At 30.0% G+C, this 19,872-nt stretch overlaps 1 protein-coding gene across 4 annotated transcripts in view; it reads left to right on the top strand.

Annotated features, from left to right (window-relative positions):
* LOC106678489 (glutamate receptor ionotropic, kainate 2) overlaps positions 1-19,872 on the top strand; it is a 43,812-nt gene that overhangs the window by 4,025 nt on the left and 19,915 nt on the right. For all 4 annotated transcript variants that reach the window (XM_014417012.2, XM_014417011.3, XM_014417014.3 and 1 more), the window contains exons 2-11: positions 1,747-1,914; positions 2,748-2,932; positions 4,618-4,790; positions 5,610-5,751; positions 7,183-7,356; positions 8,712-8,870; positions 10,415-10,633; positions 11,854-12,054; positions 15,539-15,623; positions 15,748-15,886. In XM_014417012.2, the coding sequence (XP_014272498.1) occupies positions 1,747-1,914; positions 2,748-2,932; positions 4,618-4,790; positions 5,610-5,751; positions 7,183-7,356; positions 8,712-8,870; positions 10,415-10,633; positions 11,854-12,054; positions 15,539-15,623; positions 15,748-15,886 (1,645 nt within the window). The remainder of the gene's footprint in view (positions 1-1,746; positions 1,915-2,747; positions 2,933-4,617; positions 4,791-5,609; positions 5,752-7,182; positions 7,357-8,711; positions 8,871-10,414; positions 10,634-11,853; positions 12,055-15,538; positions 15,624-15,747; positions 15,887-19,872) is intronic.

The following is a 19,872-nucleotide window of genomic DNA, read 5'->3' as shown; positions in this document are numbered from 1 at the left end:
TATTATTTATTATAATTTTATCACATTATTGTTTATTTTAATTTTTTTTATGCTAGTATTTATTTTAATTTTATACTTCAGTATGTATTGAAATTTTATTATGTTTGTATTTGTTTTAATTTTATTATATTAGTATTTGTTTTAATTTCATTACATTAGTTTTCATATTAATTTTATTATGTTAGTATTATTTTCCTTGGTATATAAATGTCATACCATTAGTTTGGAATAGTTATATCCTTCAAACTCTAGTTATGTGAGTATTTATTTTTATTTTATTATGTTAATATTTATTTTTCTTAGTTTGAAATAACTGTATTCTCTCCTTCAAAACCAAAATAGGAAAATCACTAATCTTCATCACGAAGCTCCATGATTTGTAATTTAACTGCTTTTGATATATAGTACTTTCTCATGACTGTGGACTTTGTATACCATCCAACGAGGGTATATAGGCAGCTGTGTGTGTATTGGACGTCTACTATGACTAGTTTCAACCAGGTTATTTCTTCTATTATTTATTTCAGGTCAAAGTGGGATGTATTAAATTTGTTTTTATATAAACTGCTGTACATAATTATTTATAGAGTTTAATTATCTTTAATGCACTTAAGCATTTGGTATCTTTCCTCAACCAAATTATTTGATCCTGTTGTTAATCATGCATCTTCGATCTCTTCAAATTCAAATCCTTTGTTCCTGCAATACCTGATCCCGGTCTTTAGACTTAGATAAAACAGCAACCCGGACTGCAGCTTTTGATAGCTCCTTCCTTATCAGATCCTCTTTTCTATGGAATTCCATTCCTATTGCCATCCTTTTTTTTTTTACCCCCTTCCTGTTCTGTTCTGACATACATGGGAAGTTCTTAGGGTGCTATGACCTGTGCCTCAACCGCCTGAGCTACAGACGGCCCTGACTTATTGCCATCCGTCATCTCAGTACCCTTCCCATCTTCAAATCCCACTTATTTTATCTTTCGCTATCCATCCAGTTCCAATAGGACTGAAATATATGTTCCTAATTTACAGGCAGACTTTATATAAATTTTATACTTTTAATTAGTACTATTAATAATAAATTAACAACAGTATTATTAATAACAATAAGTATATTTTTTCTTATATTTAAGTTATTCATTCACAATAATTTTGGCCCTAGCAACCATTGAGGTAATTTTCAACTCACTGCCTCCTAAGGAAGCGATTTTCCTGAAGAGGAAATTCACTCTTTAGTTTGTTTTCTTTCTCACTGTTCTATTAATATTATTATCTAAAACATAATAATGTATTTATTGATTCTAACGATACATTTATGAATATTACAACACTTGAAATTACTATTAATTTGTACAATTTAAGTGATTACCAGAAATAATTTATATATAAAAATAAAGTGTTTGTGTGATGATCATAGTGGTTCATTTGTTGACAGCTAGATTGAGCCAGATGGCTCATAATGGTTATAGCAATAGCTAGAGCAGTGTCTAATAAATAGTAGCAGTGTCACTACAATATAATAATTATTATAGTTGTAAATTATGTAAATGTGGAAATGAATGTTATAGATTGGATTTATGATTGTCATAGATACATATTATAGTTTGAGCCAGATGATAGACAAATGTCTGAAACATCACCAATGATTAAATAAAGATGTAAAATGTAATTGAGGATTTAAAAAAAAAAATAAAAAATAATAATACAAATTGATTATTATCATTAAAGATTTCAATTGTTTCTTCAGCTGGCTTCTTCACCTCTCAGAAAACAGAAGAGGAGCAAGTCTTCAAATTAGCCATTGAAAATATCAATTATGTGAACCAAGACAAAAACTTTCCTGAGGATAGCTTAATTCTCGAACCTTACGTGGAACATGTTTTATCTTTTGACAGCTACAATACGAGCAGGAGAGGTATTAGTATTTCAATTTTGATAATTTAATCAATTTGAAAATAAACTAACCTATGACAATATTTTTAAGGGTTTCAAGAAATGAGGCACTTGGCCATAAAACATGGTAATACTAAAATGTTGTATAACTTAATACAAACATTATCCATATAAAAATACAAATATCTTAAACAATCTTTCAAAAATCAATTAAATTCTTTCCATGGGTGTGCCCAGTGGACAGAAGGAGGGGACAGTTGTCCCCTCCCCCCTAGAATTGAAAAAAATTAGATTTTTTATTCCTTTTTGTAATTTTTATAAGCTAAAGGGGTATGTCCTTGATGCTTTCCATGGTTTTAAGTTTTTTATATTGATCTTAAAATTTACTGTTATTGATATTTTTAGTTATATGAATAGCCTCCATTGTTTTTCTAAATTTTTAGTTATTTATTATTATTTGATGGACTTATGGGGATTTTAAAAGATCTTCCTATAATATCTTTGGAGTATTTTTTATTTTATTTTATTTTTTAGTTTTACTCTTATTGATTAAGTAATACTAATTGAAGGGGAAAGTGAATGAAGGGGTTATGTTAAAAATAGTAAATTTTGAGAAAACAGGATTCAATTTTCTTTATTGGAGCTTGTTATGTTTTGAAGTGTACATAGCCCCTTCTACACCTAGCTATCTTGGTTATTAATTGGATTTTGAGGTTAGAGTTCCTCACATTAGCTAGATAGGCACCAACCCCCTTCGTCCATACTAAAGATTCAAAAAATGTTGCATAGCCCCTTCATCCACTTACCCATTCAATTATAATAAAAAATAATTTACAAATATTTCTGATTGAGCAGTCTGCACTTTGGCAAGTCAGGGAATAGGCGGAATCTTCGGTCTTCACTCAACGGAGGCCATAGGCATTGCAGAGTCCACATGCGATGCGATGGATATCCCTTTGATCAAGGCTTACTGGGATGCTTCTTCAATGCCATCTAAATCAGTGATTAACATCTATCCTGATCCTAAGATCTTGTCAAAGGTATTTAAATACTTGATAGAAGATGATCCATGAAAAAAAAAACTTATAATTATAGAATTAGTAAAATAAATAACTAATTTATTTGATGAAAAATTTGAATTTGAATAAAAACAAAATAAGTAACTAATAATGCTAATAAATAAATACAGAGATCATGGCAAAATGCCTTGCATTAGTCTGGGCCTTTAACAACTGGTTACTGAGAAAGGATTTTGGTTAAATGTTTTTAGATGAACTGATCTAGTGTTTAAAGTTGTAGTTTAGAAACCAGTAAACTATTTCTTATAAACCAAGGGCAGAGTTGGACAACTATGAAACTAATAACTTATATTGCCATGGAAACGATATTTATTTATCAATGGTTCATTCATGAATAAGGATCGTATCCATGGCAATTTTAGCTATAGCTAATTTTTGCCCATCTCTGACCAAGGGGCATAAGAAGAAAGCACAGAGATGGACGATTTTCATGAATAACCTTAGTTATCAATAAAGTCAAATTTTTAATAATAGTAATATAGGCTTAGCGAAGGTTTGATGCTGATACCTCTGTCTAGTGAGGCCTGTCCAAATTCAAATCTACCAGTTCAGTCTTGACACAATCCCATCTAAACTTTGGTCTACCATTCGGACGTTCACCTATTGGTTCAGTGTTTATTATCATTTTAGGTGTCCATTGATTACTAAGCCCTGCAACCTTATACACTCATCTTATTCGCTGCAATGCTATAACCTGAATGTTTATAGGGTGCAGTTTCCTCAATTCCTTTTGAATTCTCTGGTTAACTCATCTTTTTTTGATCTGATAATTTTATGTTATACTTTATTCTCAAAAACCTTAAGGCAGTGTTCTTCCTTTTGTTTAAAGGGCCACATTTCGCATCTATAAAGAACAATAGGAAGGATAATAGTTTTGTAAATTTTAACTTTCAAGTTTCTTGACAGGTGCGAGCTCAGTAATTTAGAAATTTAAAACAACAAGCATTTCCTTTCTTTAACCTCGCTTTTATTTTCCTCATCAATTTTGTTTTTACTAGTTACTGTAGAACTTAAATACTTAAACCACTCTATCTGTTCAAATGTATTTCCTCTTATAATAATAACACTGAAATTGCACCCATTTTTGTTGCTAACCATATATTTGTTTCATTCATGTTTATTTTAAGGCCTAGTTCCTTACTAGTTGTTAACAAGATAGTTGTATTTAGTTGTCATAGTTGTTAGTTTTAGTTTATTTTCATACTTTCACAAATGAAAGGCACATAAAATAGGTAATTTAAAAATATAAAACTAAAAAAAATATTATTTTTTAAAATTTATTTATTTAATAAATTTAGTTCAGTAATTGCATTAAGTTGAAATGGCATCGAGTTGTGCACTCTGGTGATAACTGCAGGTACCCACTTAATCAGTTTACCAGTGCGTGCCCCTTTAAGGCAAGTAAATAATGCTAAATATTACATAAATCTGGGAGGATTATTAAGCATTTTTTCTTCCAAAATTAGGGTACCTTTTTTGACTGCCTCCTTGATATTTCCCTTCAGTTTTATATAGCCAACTAATAATCTTCTAATTAAATTCTTAATAATAAAAGTTAAAAATTAAAGTAAACCTTTTCTGATTTATCTGAATAGTTATAAATAATTGTATTATAATATGAATATACATGATTCTCTATTTTATAGGTGTTGGTAGATGTGATTGAAGATATGGATTGGACAAGCTATGCTATTCTGTACGATTCTGATTACGGTCTCCTCCGCCTCCAAGAACTGCTCAAGTCGCATAAGAGAGCATTCACATCGGAAGGGCATGTTCCATTTACAGTTTGGCAAATTGAGCCAGAAGGAGATGTGAGGTTTGTTAGAAAATTATTATATAAAATATGAATAGTTAAAGTAAATAATAAACAAAATGTAAATTTATTAATTAATGTGCTTCATTTCCTCTCTGTAATATCACTACTAAAATCTTATCAATCTTCACATAAAACCTAGAAAGTTAAAAAATTTATAAATGTTCAAATATGAAGGATATTGTCAGGGCTGCGATCAGGAAGAAACAAAAACTAGTTCTCCATTATTCATTCATTGCTGACATTTTGAGCCACAATGTAGATCTTCATCAAGGCTGAAAATAAAAAGATACAAAGAAATTAGAGTCAATGTAAAAAAAGTGAAAGAGTGGTACTAGAAAGATGTAAAATTGGAGGTACTTTCATTAGCTATCATTTTTTTATCATAACATTCACTATTGCCTCAATATTATCAATTTACCAGCTCATTATTAATTTGTTGGTTATCATGTCTCCTCTTACAACATTGGAGTTGTAAATGAATAAATAAATTCAAACTATTTTTTGTTCCTTCTTGACCACAGCCCTGAGCATCTCCATATTCTTTTACGGTCAATCATTTATATATTTAAATTGTCCTACAACTTTAATAAAATAATATAATAATATGTAAGACCAGTTTAAATTATTCATTGTTATTGATTATTCAGCTCAAATCTTGAATTTTATGATAAATAATTTAAAATTGTAGTTTCTCTTCAAGTAGATTTTAAAGCTGTAAGTGCGATCCAGCTTCTGTTATATTTAAAACAGTTAAAAGTTTTCGGTAGTTATATTTTTTTTCCTTTTATAAAAACATCTCATGTTGTATAATTTTTCTAGGCCTATACTAAAGCACATACAGAAAACTTCCGAGACACGCATTGTATTGGACTGTGCCACAGAAAGGATCATAGATGTGTTGAAACAAGCAAAACAAGTCAAAATGCTTGGGGATTACCACAGCTACGTTTTAACATCTTTGGTATTCTTTAAATTTATTATTTATTTTTCTATTGCAGCATATAGTTGCTGTAATCGTCTGGATATAGGTAAAGGTTTTTTTACAGAAATTGTCAACAGTAAAATGATAGGTCAACCTGTGTTTGTGGTTAACTTATATTTGGATTCAATCTAGGAAAATTGGTGGTCAATCAAATTCGGGTGTTTTAATCCACATAACTGTTTATATTTCTTTCCACTTTAGTGAAGAAATTAAGGTTATACCCATAATATTAAGGGTTAAAAATACGTACTTCTTTATTTTCCATCTTTTATTATGTTAAAACTTGTTTTCTCATATCTACTTTTCTATTTTTATGTGTTGTTATGTTTTATTTTCATTTTTAACCTTATAGTTTGCATAATTTTTTTATACTCTTTTCATTGTTTATTTTATATTAGTACTATTTTATTTCTTCTTTTCTCTCATTAATTAATATAATTTTCTTTTTGCATATTTTTAACCCTACCATAATTTACGTTTTTGTATCTTATTACCTTGCTATTTCGAAATATGTTTAGTTGTTTCGACAATATGTCGAAATATCTTTTTAACCCTTATGAAGCTCTACAAAGTGGGGCGAAACATTGGAAAATAAATAGTTGTTAACTATTTTTGCTCTCTTTTGACCACACCTCTGACCATCTTCATGATTTATTATTATTATTATGTTTTTGTATGTTTCTCTGAATTAAGGTTGTTATCTTGTCTTGTTTTTGTCAGGCTTGATGAAGACCTGAAATTTAGATTGAAACATTGGCACAAATTAATAAGTTTTGTTTATTTGTGCATTAATGCTGACAGCATCCTCCCCTCCCCCCTCTCCCCCTCCCATCTTCTTCTCATATTAATGTACGGTCAACTATTAACTCCTCATTATAATTTTTTTTTTTTTGAGATCTGGGATGAAATAAACAGTCATTAGTCATGATTTTTTACATTTTTTTTGTGACTAAAAATGTATTCGTTAATCGAATAATTTTCACCTAACTCTGACCTTAGGTCGATTGTTCCTTGCTCCTCCTGTCCCAGATTACTCTTCTCATACAGCCTTTATCTTCTTAAAATACTTAAACTATTCATGTCTTTCAACACTACTTGTGTATCCGTAATATTAGTTATTTTCTAATCATCTGTATATTCTTATATTCATTGATTGTTATCTTGTTTTTTGTTCTTATCCCTGATGAAGGCTTGAAAGTCTTGTTGAAACGTGGGCACAAATAAATAAGTTTTGTTTATTTGTGTATCTTTGCTGACTGCACCCCCAATCATCTTCCCCTCATATCAATCTATGGTCAACTAATAACACCTCATTATTTTTAAAAATCTCATACTGATTATGGAGATGGTTTAGAGATAATGGAGATAACAACGCAGTTACTATTTTCATGTTAAAATTGTTGTTTTCAGGATGCCCATACGCTTGACTATTCTGAACTACAACTATCGGATACAACGAACATTACTACTCTTCGTCTTGTGAATCCCCAGCGGCATTATGTCCAGAGCACTGTGCAAGACTGGGTCTTCTTCCATAAGAACTTATTAGAGGACAAAGTACCTATAACAGCTGATACACTCAAAGTAATTGCATAATCATCATATTACAATATTTATTATATTATTTATAACAAATGAACAAAATAATAAGAGTCATGTTGAGAAAACTGCTGAATTAATTTATTTATTTTATTCTTTTTTCTTTTTTTTTTCACTTTATTTAATTCGTAAATAAAAATTATTTCATGAAGGCTTGATGAAGGTTAAGGTCATCCGATGATACTTTTCCTTAGAATTGAAATTTGAAAATCAATTCAAGAGATCTTTATTCAAGCTCTTCCATAAACGTTGTCTTGCATTCAATTGGTCTCATATTGACAGTCCTAAAATTAGAGGTTTTGGAGTATAATGTAAATAATTCTTATCTTGTTACTATATAACAAGTCTTATTACATAGGGTAAGTATATCAGGAAACCATTTATATAATGATTTAATATTTGATTTCATTTATGAAGTTTGTAAGTCTTTGTGTAAATACTTGTAACTGATGTATTGCAGAGCGGTACTGATCAGTCTTAGTACTTTTGATTGATATTGATCTAGTTTCAGAAAGTTAGTTTTTTTTCTTGGCATACATCTTATCTTAAATGGCAAATATCTTAATTATATATCTTTAGTTTTTCAAAGAAAGAAATAAATATTGTCAGTGATTCATGAATAAATGTATACATTATTGATTTGTCACTTTTTTCTGTAGATTATAAGGAGTGCTCGGTAGTGTATCGATTTTTGTTGTACGTTTTTCTAGTAATATATAATGTTCTGGGGCCCACATTATTGATGAATTGAAAACTCAACCTAAAAGAAAACTATGTCTGATACTATGAGTCCTTATGTAGTGTGTTGCCAATGCACCCGAGGGGACCCTGGTGTGAGGGTATTAAAGAGAGGGTTTGTACAGTATTTCAATGAATCAAAAAATTTTATGTGACATTGTTTGATGAACTGCGGTATTGTGGGCAGGTCAAACAGCCATAATTCACAATAGATTCCCTTTAGTCTTTTATATTTTGGATGAAAACTATCACTTTTCGGTGGCAACACTATTTCTCTTTTCACATATATAGTACTAGTCTAGTTCATAGTAATAGTCTCTCCAGCGCTGGAACTTTACCTTCAATGCTATATCTCTGCTACCTGCACCTGTTCTGACGAACCTTCTCCTTCAGTCACCAATTTAAGAATCCCTATGTCTGCCCTTCAGGTCCTTTGTTTTCCTACTCTCACTTCCACAGCCTTCTTGGCTCACTTAAACCATCATATATTGAGTGATCTACTACAAATTATTTAATGGAACCTTACTCTCATCAAAATTATAATCTAACGATATAAAATGCGATGACGTATAATGTTAATAATATGTTCTTTATTATTTCAGACAAACTCTGCATTGATGTTTGATGCCATCAAAGTATATTCTGAAGCTGTTCAGAGGATAAGGAAATCTAGTCAAGAAGAGGTTAAAGTGATGCCGTTAGAGTGTTCACAGCGTGACAAATGGCTTAATGGTTCCTTAATCATAAATGAGATTAAAAAAGTATTTATTTTTTATTCGTAATTTTCATTTAATTTTTCACAAACTAAATATTTTCTTAAATTATAAAAAATAAATCAGTTTACGAGCAATATGCTTCAATAAATCCTGTTTTATTCTCTTTTTATAAAGTAATTTTAGGATTTCGAGTCACAGGAAGCATCTTTCAAATCACAGTTCTCATCCTGATAAAGCCTACTAATTTTTTTTATTTTATGTTACGCAAATGAAAGGTTTATTTTAACCATGTTAAATTGACCTGGACATAATAGCCTACAAATTTTAATAAATCAATGTGAGCCTGTATTAGCGCTAAAATTAATATTGTCCTCGATGAGAGCCAGATCAGCTGAAAGGTTGGACATGTAAGCGGTTTTAATAAAGAAGGCTAAGCCCAGGATAATTTCTGTTATTATTAATATAACTAACTTAATTTAAGACATAAAAGAACTTTAAAGTATAAAGATAATTTAAACATTCATAGAAGTAATTTAAACAATGCACAAGTAAAACATACATGAAAGTAATTTTAAAAATACAAAAAACTCAATAATTTAAGAAACATAAATGGAATATAAATATAAAAATTAAAAACACTTAATAACACAATAAGAATAAATAATCAATTTAAATATTCGTATCACAGAAAAATTAATATCACAATAATTAAAAATCAACTCATAATTTTTATTAAAAATAAAAATAAAAAAAATAATAAAATATATAAAAATCAAAAGATCGTTGATTGGCTGTGTGTAATATATAAAATGACAAGAATCTTGTGCTTTCCTCCGCTCAGAAAGCCCTGATGAAGCCCTGCAAAGTGGGGTGAAACGATGGCTCGTAATAAATAGTTTTATTACTATTTGAGCTCTTTTGACCATCTCCTTTTTATGTTATTATTATTGTAAAATTATTTGCTTTCTACTTTTTTTTATTTATTGGAGAATCAATAAAATCAAATCAATTCTATACAGCTGCAAGCCATGAAGGTTAAGGGGTGCAGTACTTTTTAAAGAAGTACTGTTACTCGGCCAAGGGTTGTGCAAGGAGGTGATTTAGTCAGAATCGGAGTTTTACCACCAGATTTTTACCCAATTAAGGGTACCCACTTTATGAGGCTGGGTGGACCCTGGAGGGCTCCCAAACCCACAGGGCTGACTTACGGGTACAGTGAAACAGAAAATAATTATCTACCACAGCTGGATTGAACCCCAGGTCCTAGGAGTTAGTAGTCCAGTGCCTTAATAATGAGCTACCTACTCCTTTATAGGAGAGTAATAGGTATAATTATTTTGTGCAAAAGGAACATTAAAGGCCTTTAAATATCTTACTTTATGAACAGGGTTACTAAAATTATTGGGTTTCAAAAGTTATAAACAGTTAATTTTAAAATTTAATAATTTCAGTAGGAATGCCAGGTCACTGTTTACTCTTCAAGTTTTAAAAGGTTCCAAATTAAACAAATTTTATGAAAATTTATTTCTCAGGAACTGTTATGAAAATACAGTGTTATGTTTCTGAATTCAATTATGGTTTGTTTGAAGGTAAAAATAGAAGGAATGAGTGGATCAATTAAGTTTGACGAATCAGGCCAAAGAACATTTTTTTCAATCGACATAACAGAACTGACAAAGAATGGTTTCAGAAAGATTGGTACCTGGGATCCCGAAATAGGGATTTCTTATACCAGGACTGGGAGTCAAATGCAGAATGAAATGTTTCAAAGTATAAGCAACAAAACATTTTATGTTGTTTCAAGGCTCGTAAGTATCCTAATGCATTATTAATAATATATATTTTTTTATACATGTTTTTTTTATTGCATAAATATATAATGTACAATATTTACCATATTGTTTTAGGATACCCCTATATAATACAATTTTCTTGATACTAATTAAATTTTAATTTTAAAAATTTTTAAATTTTACATTTTAGTAATACAAACTGAAGAGGGAAAACAAAAAAAACATTATTGAATTAAAGTAAAATATTTAACATTTAATAAAATAAAAACCACATCACTGAATAACATGAAATACATATCATTGAATTACATGAAATACATATTATTGAGTTACACGAAATACATATCATTGAGTAACATGAAATACTTATCATTGATTTATATTTACATTAATATATGTTTGGTTCTTTTGGTTGAACTAACTAAGTTCTATGTTGGGCAGGCATAAGTTATGATGGCTCAGAGTACCGCTTTATATATTATCAATTTATTTTTACTGAATAATTTTGATTTTTTATTAAAGTAAGGGAGATACATTTGATATAAAATTTTCCTTGTATTTTCCAATTTCAAATTGATGAGTTGGTTAAATAATAGTTTGCTGTCTAATGTGACTCCTAAGTATTTGACTGTTTTGGCAAAAGGGACAGCGGTATTATTTAACTCTATGGTCGATGGAAGAATAGGTCATCATTTCGTGAAAATGATGGCTTGTTTTATCAATATTTAAAACTAATCCCCATTTTTTAGGTATTTAGATGTGTTTTTTAAAGCATCTTTCAGCCTAATGATTGTATCAATACAATATGAGGAGATTAAAATTGCTGTACCAACAAAAATGGCTATAGCAACCTTTTTAAATTTTGGGTAATTACTTATGAAGAGATTGAATAGTTTGAGACTTAGGCAGGAACTATGTGGGAAACTGGTAATGGTATGATACGTGGGGAGGTAAACTTATTGACTGAAACAAAGAACAATCGATTTGATAAGAATGACTGATATTTAAATTGATTAATTTGAAAATCAGTAACTTTGGGTTGATAGTGTCTAATGCTTTTTCTATGTCTATTAGGATCATCACAGTATGTTTTTTTTTTTATCAAAATTTTCTGTTATACTATCTATAACACGAGCTAATTGGCTAATTTATATGAACATTATTGTATTGGTAGTTATATTGAAATTTAATTATTCCTAGGATTTATCTAACCTTTCTAAAATTTTATTTTATAGGGCGAACCTTATTTGAAAGAAGTAGATAAGAATTTGGAGGGTAATGCCCGGTACGCTGGATATGCAATGGATCTCATAGATGAAATAGCTAAAGACCTAAAATTTAGCTATAAGTTTTATTTAGCTCCTGATGGTGAATATGGATCGTTCAATAAAGAGACTAAGCAATGGACGGGTCTAATAAAGGAGTTGAGAGAAAGGGTAATACAGTCCTTGAAGAACTATTATAATAAATCATCATAAAAATTAACTGCAGCAATCCTGAGACTGGCCTGCAGAAGTGAAACTTCTAGAAATAAAATGATGTATTATTAATGATGATGCATTCCCTCTTATAGCTTAAGGCAGAAAATATTAGTTTCAGAATAATAATTGTTATAGTCCAAAAGAGTATTTTCTTTTCTCTTATATTTTACTTCCAAGTGGTTTTTTATTTTTTGTTAATATCCATTTTTTTAACAACCATTCAGTCTATGTTTTTATAATTAAAATTAAATTAGAATAAATCAAAAACAGTTAAGGAAGCTTGTTGTTTCACGTGTATAATATAAACACATTGTTGCAGCTCGGCATATATAACAATATTACAAGCTGCAATGGAATTAGTGCCTGTATATGGACTGATAAGGGAGTCCATAGCCTAGAGTCTATAGTCGGCAGTTCAGGACTTTCTAACTCACCAGACTACTTGATTTTCGGGGTTCACCTAATTCGTGACCCTCACCCAACACTCTACGTATCGACAACCGCAACTTATGGTAGACGTTAATCTCGGATGAGAGTAGAAGTGAGAAATATAATCGATATGCGCTTATCGAACCCCCGGCCATCTACTGTGTGACTTTTTTTTTCTCCCATTCTTTCATGGAGCTTAATATTTTTTTTTTGTTTCCTTGTAACTCAGATTAATTAACTTATTATTTCTTATGTAAAGACAATTTTTTTTTTGTTTATACATATATATCAAAATATTTTCTCTTTTACTTCACCATTGACTCTTTTATTTTTTTTTGTAACAACACAACACTTCATTTTTATTTAATTAAATTTGTGTATCACTTGGAAGGTTTTTTTTATTCTTTAATTTTCTTTATTATTCTGTTTTGTGATTTTGGTCCTCCGTTTTTTTTAATATTTTGTGTAACCCGAACCAGCGAACATTTTTTTCTCTGGGGAAGAGGTCGGTTTTTTCATTCACGAAACGCCCCTCGCCCCAACAATAATAATAAAAGTAATTAGAATAGAACAGCTTTTGCGTAAGTCAATGCTAGCAGGAAAATTTTGTATATTGTAATAGGAGAGTATGAGGACAGGAGCTAACTAAATCAGACCGACACTGCCACGATTGTTCAGCTCCTACTCTCCTGTTGCAACATAAAAACTTGCCTGGAAGATCGTTAATTGACCGTATGTAATAATAAAAGGAAGATGGTCCGAGTTCAGTCAAAGAAAAAACTCAAATAGTAATAAAACTATTAAATGTGAGACGTTTTGCCCAACATTACAAGGCTTTATCATGGCTAAAAATGATACAAATACTTAAGTAAGGTAACAAAGTAAGCAAATATAAGACAAAAATAAAATTTAACAAAAGTGTGGCCAGAGATGGGCTTGAATGGATGAAACTAATAGCTAAAGTTGCCATGGATACGACCCTTATTCATGAATGGATCATTGATAAATAAATGTCGTATCCATGGCAACTTTAGCTAATTTTTTCCCAACTCTGGGTGTGGCTAATTATGATCATTTCTATAGCAAATGAGCAGTGTAAATTAAAGAAAATAAAAAAATATGTATAGTGAAATGTATTATATTAGTTAACCCCCCCCCCCATTACTTCTCTTTCGTTTCTACCTTCAGTTCCATTTTGTGCTTGCTTGCAATCTGTAAGGCAGGTGTTCAATTATGTTCTTTATTTTCCTTCACTCTTGATTTTACTCTTTTTTCTATTTTTTCATCTTTTAGTGTGTACTATATTTTTATATTTCTGTTATTATTTCCGTATTCACTAATTGTTCAAAACCATTTGTTATTGTTATTTAATTTTATGCTTCACTGTACATCTTTTTTAGTTTCTTCAATTTACAGTGTTCATTTTTATGTAAATTATCATAATTGGCCATACCTTAGTTAAATTTTATTTTGTTATCTATTTGCTTACTTTTTTCCTCATTTAAATGTTTTTATCTTTTTTAGCCCTGATGAAGCTCACATTAAATAGTTTTATGACTATTTGAGTTTTTTCTTTGATTCCACCCGAACCAACTTCATTTTAATAAAAACTTTCCTGTTAGAATTGACCAGTTTTGTCTCTCCCCCCCCCCCTACCACTTCTGTTTCATCTAGTATCATGAAATCAATTTACTTCCATATCAATTTTTTTTCTAGAGTTGTAGAATATCGGTTAACAAGTTTCACTTAAAAAATATTCAGCTATAAAATTTGGTTTTTTATATTTTTATTTAAGTATTATGATTCTAATTAAAACATTCATTTATTAAAATCCTAAGTTTTGGCTGATTGCCATTTTCAAGTCTTTTATGCAATTAAAATTTAAGAGGTTACAATAATTTTAATTTATTCAATTATGACTAGTGTGTGTTTTTTTTTTTGTAGTAGTGGAAAAATGTTTCATAAGACGAAGTGGAACAATAAAAGTTACACAATAGTATGAGATCCGTATTCACTTAAAAATCACCTCCCAACTCTTCTTTACTACCCCGTAGAACCACTACCAAACATTACTTCATGCGACAGAAGAGCCTGAATTCTGCCTACATCATCTTCGTACATCTTATTTAAGCTAAGCCATTGTCTGGCCTCTTCTTTCTCACTCTTGTGCTTTGAGTCTTCTACCAATTTGAGCTGTATAGACTATTTTATAGCACTGTATTGTGCTGTATAGATTACAGCAGTCCAATTTTCCTGCCTAATCATCATCAAGGTGACTAAGTTTTCTGGAACTGATTTCTTGCCTAGTTTCATGTCTAGCTCTTCTTTTTCTTGGAAAAAAAAAAACCTGGACAATGGCAGAACGAATGTTCCACTGTTTTATCCATGGAATCACACATTGGGCATGATGATACGTTCTCCAGCTTGAAGCGTTCAAGTAGGCTCTGAAGCAACCGTACCCTGTAAGCAATTGAGTGAGATAGTAATCCACCTCTCCATGTTTCCGAGATATCCATGTTGATACATCGGGAATCATACGGTAGGTCCATCTTCCAGAACAGGCGTGCATGTGTGTGTGTGTGAGATATAAGTGCGGTTGTAACAAACTGTATTTTAATTAAATCCGAATGATCAGAAAACCATTTTTTAATATTTAGGATGATTTGGTGTGTAAGAGTGAAGTGGAAATACAATAGAAAATGATGAAAAACAAAATAAAATACAGAAAATATAGTCCTAATATGATTCTTTTCTAACCTTAGGCCATGCATCCACTGGAAACAGGTAGATGCAAAATAGGATTTGTGCTTATCCAGTTGAATATGCACAAATATTTTTATCTCTAATATTTAAATAAAAAATTTGAAAATGGCAGATAGCTGAAATATGAATTTTTATAAATGTCTGTTTGATCTTATTCTAAGATTCTGAATCCAAGAAATAAATATTACTTTTAAATGTTAAAGTGATTTAAGCCTCTAAATTTAGAGAAAACGTTCTTGATTTTTAGAGAGCTGATCTTGGAATATGCGATTTAACAATAAATTACGAAAGGAGAAGTGCAGTAGACTTCACGATGCCCTTCATGACTCTTGGTATTATAAGACAAGTTTATCTTGATTATTTATTTATTTCTAGCATTGGAAATATATTTTTATTATATTATCTGTCATTAATATAATCATATTTAAATTATCAAAATTTCTTTTTCTTTTTTAGGGATTAGTATACTGTACAGTAAACCAATGAAGCAGCCTCCAGAATTATTTTCATTTCTGTCACCTTTTTCAGTCGATGTTTGGATATACATGGCCACTGCATATTTAGGTGTTTCTCTTTTGCTTTACTTTCTAGCGAGGTAAGGCTTTTGTCATAAGAAAGTTATCAACTTTATATTTACAAGGATACATAATTATTTAATAAAATAACAATAATATGGTATACTTCAAATTTTTTTGACTTGAAGAGCTTCTGCAGTACTCCTCCAGGGGGCACTGGTGTGCTGATAAAGTAGTTACCTGCAGTTATCACCAGAACACACAACTTGATGCCATTATTGAACCAAATTTATTAGATAAATAAATTTTAAAAAATGCTAATATCTGTTTTTTTAGTTTTATTTGTTTTATGTGTCCTTTATTTGTGAAGGTATGAAAATTAACTTAGACTAACTTCAACTCCAATTGAATAAAACTAAACAGAGCTTCATTGATCGTGAAATCTATTTAGGAACTAGGTCTCAAAAGTAATACAGATAAAACAAAATATATAGTTAGCAGTAGAAATGGGAGGTTAAAGGCGGGAAATGTTTGTTATTTTTAAGTTTTGAAATATCTTAGTTCATTGCTTCTGTTCAGTAACTTATAGTCAGAATTTACAAAACTATCATCCTTAACTGATGTGAAATGTGGCCACTTAAACTAAAGGAAATAGCCTTCAGTAGACTCAATTTTTTACCTAAAAATGGCACTTTGTCATTCAAAGGACATTTATATTCTTTCATTGCATACATAGCTATTTCATATAATTATATGTATATAATTTTTTTTAAATAATCATGATTGGTAAGAGAGGGAAAAAAAGATTTGTTTAATGATTGGCTATTTTATATAATATTTTTGGTACATGATTTTATTACTTTTCTTATTATTTACCATATTTATGTTTGTTTTCTCTCTAGGTTTTTTAAAATTTAATTTAATTCCCTTTTTAAAGCTTTTGTTTTCTGAATTTTGTGTTGTTTTATGTTTTTTTTTAATTATTACTTTTTGTTTAATTGCTTTCCAATATATAGCATTAAGTATAGTAGTGTACTAAATACCATTTCTTTTTGTTTTGTTTTTTATGTATATTTTTGATTACCAAGTAATTGTAAATAATATTTAACAAGGTTTAAATATTTATAGGTTTGAATTATTAATAATAATATGTTTGTATTGTGTAGTTCAACGAACTATGTTCTCTTCTGACATCGCAACGTCAGCATGAACGCAATCCATAAAGTTTAACTCACCAGTTAAGTAGAAGTTCCTATTCTGAGTCTAGTAGAATAGAAATTGTTTATATTTGGGACTTTGATGAATATTATTCTTTTTCTTACAAACGCACACTTTTTGAAGAAGGGAGATTGGATACATTTTTTCTTTCTTTGATCATTTCAATTCCACAGATTATAAAAACAAATGTTGAGGTGATTGTGTGCAATTAAATAGTTCTCACTCCAATTGAATATGTGAGGTACTCTATACTAGAAGGCCTCGGCAACGTGTGTTCAAAAAGGTTAGGTAGCTGGTTAGGAGATAAGTTGACAGGTTAAGTCTTACGAACTTCACTCCATTGGGAACTTACCTATTGGTCATGTAGGAGATGATAGGTCCTAGAGAAACTAGGTGCAGGTCCTTGTAGGAAGAAAACTACTCTCTTTAGGGAACTAGTCTACAGTCCCGAAGGGGAATACCAGTCCAGGAACTATCTGTAAGACCTTACAAAAGGAATAAAAGGTATAGGAATAAGGTACAATATACATTTCCAAAATTAGCACTAAAATATACTGATGCATTATGTATATTGTTACTCATTGCTTCCTAAGGAGGGGTATTCCCTGAAGAGGAAATTTGCACTTAAGTCAAGTTGCACTGATTTATCTCTCTGGGGCTATTGAACATCCATTGAGAGATGCTACATGTGAGAGGTTAGCTTTTAGTGGATCAGATGATTTTATTGTGATCCTTATCAATTTAAATAATACATTAAGAAATATAACAATATATATTATATTTAGTATTTTTTTCAATCAAAGGATTTACTAAAAATAGTTCATATATCAATATACGATGTCTGTGTGATGATCGTAGTTCACGTCTTAGCTGATAGATCACAGTATATCATCTCTAATTAAGCAATAGCTACCATGCTATCTGTCGTGACCAACATATAGCATGGTAGTATCTTGTGTGGCATGGTCGTTACACAAGATTTGAATTTAATACCGTATGAAAACAGACTGCAAACTGAATTATCTGAATAAGTATGTAAACAAACAACAGGCCCCTCTACTTGTTGAAAAGTGGAAGACTATTAGAGATTGGCTGGGGTCCTGACTTTAAATTATGATGTTTTGACAAGCAAGAAGTGTCGTTATAACTTCATATTACTGAGGTAACCAAAATACATTGATTTCTTATCAATTTATCGAGTATTTTTTAAGGGATCGGGCAAAAACTTCAAATTATTGGGTGTGGACTATTTCTATTGGCCACCTGTAATCATAGTTGACATGGATTCAATGAGCTTTGTCTATTTGAAAAGACTTGAAATTGAAGAAAAATAGAGCCATTGGTATTCTTTTATTAATAATTCAAATTTTGGTTTTAAAAGTTAATAACATTATATGTACAGTGTTTATATCTAGTGTAGTTTATTGCTTATTATTTTGTCTTAACTTAACAGTCCTGGAACCATTGTGAAAATTTGACTTGTCAATAGGTTTGTTCCAACACAAGTAAAAACTTCCGTTCCAAACCCTGCACCCTTCCCTCTCATATTTCACATTAGGGTGGTCCAGGGATGGGAAACAAAATATCAATATTTAAAACGATTAACAATATCGATATTGGCACTACAATATCAATATTCCAAATTATTAATATTTAAATAGGGAAATTTTAAACAATTAAAGAAATATTGATTATAAAACAATAATGCTAATCATAGGAGAACCTATTATTGCACATAACAAATAATAGAACACCCACCCAACATTAACCAAAATATAACTGGATGTGTTACTTGAATAAATCGTTTTCAATAAAAGGTGAAAAACATTAATTTTCCAATAATCTCCAATTCAAAAATGAACATTCTCAAAATCAAAATATCCTAATATTTCTATTTGATATCAACATCAAACTTTGGCAGAGATAATAAAAGAAAACATTTATATTTCATTTGTGAAAATCTTAGATATTTTAGGTAAATTTTAAAATAAAATATTTAAATTTTATTTTGATAGTGATATTTAACTATCGATAATAAATATCGAGGAATTACTGGTAATATTTACTTAAAATATTGTATTCTTTAGGTATCTGCTTTATCGATATTTGGATTCAATATTATTGGCTGGATATTTCTCAATGTTATTGGTATTTATTTAATTTTTTTTAAGCTGTCAAAAATAATTAACATGTTTGAAGTTCTGAGGTATATAATTATTTTTAGAGAGGAAATTATCTATGATTTTTTTTATTTTCTCATCTATTTAATACATGTACGTATTTGCTTTTTTAAAAATTTGGTAAGAATTTTTTTTTTCTGGAAAAACATATCGGAGGAAAATATCAATATTCTAGTATTATCAGTTACAAAATATTGATATTTTGATAATATCGATATCGATATTCCATTCCTACCACACGTGCATCCTCAGTTTCATGGCAGTTATGACTCCTGTTGGAACAAGCCCAATATTAGGCTAAAACTGTTTTGGAGAGCTTCCTAACTTCTGAACTTTTCATGGTCTGTCAGAATGATAGTCATTAAAGTTCAGATTTTATGCTGAGGGGCAATTCTTCTTTTATGAGTTGTTTCTTATAAGTTGTTTTCAAATATGACTTCAAATTTTATAGTCCCTTGAGTCAAAATGACCAAGTTTCACATAATGATCAATATCTCTGTATGAAGAGAAAATGGTTGGGGGTGCGGTCAATGAAACACAAATAAGTATGACTAACTTATTTTAATGTGCCGACGTTTCGGCTAGAGTTTCTAGCCTTCTTCAGGGCTAAAAACAAAACAAGATAACAACCATAAGATAATAACTACAGTAAGTATAGAAATATAAAA

The sequence above is a fragment of the Halyomorpha halys genome, unplaced genomic scaffold, assembly GCF_000696795.3.
Source record: "Halyomorpha halys isolate HHAL.00 unplaced genomic scaffold, Hhal_1.1 Scaffold145.1, whole genome shotgun sequence".
Lineage (NCBI taxonomy): Eukaryota > Metazoa > Arthropoda > Insecta > Hemiptera > Pentatomidae > Halyomorpha > Halyomorpha halys.
This window is presented reverse-complemented; position numbering and strand designations above follow the sequence as displayed.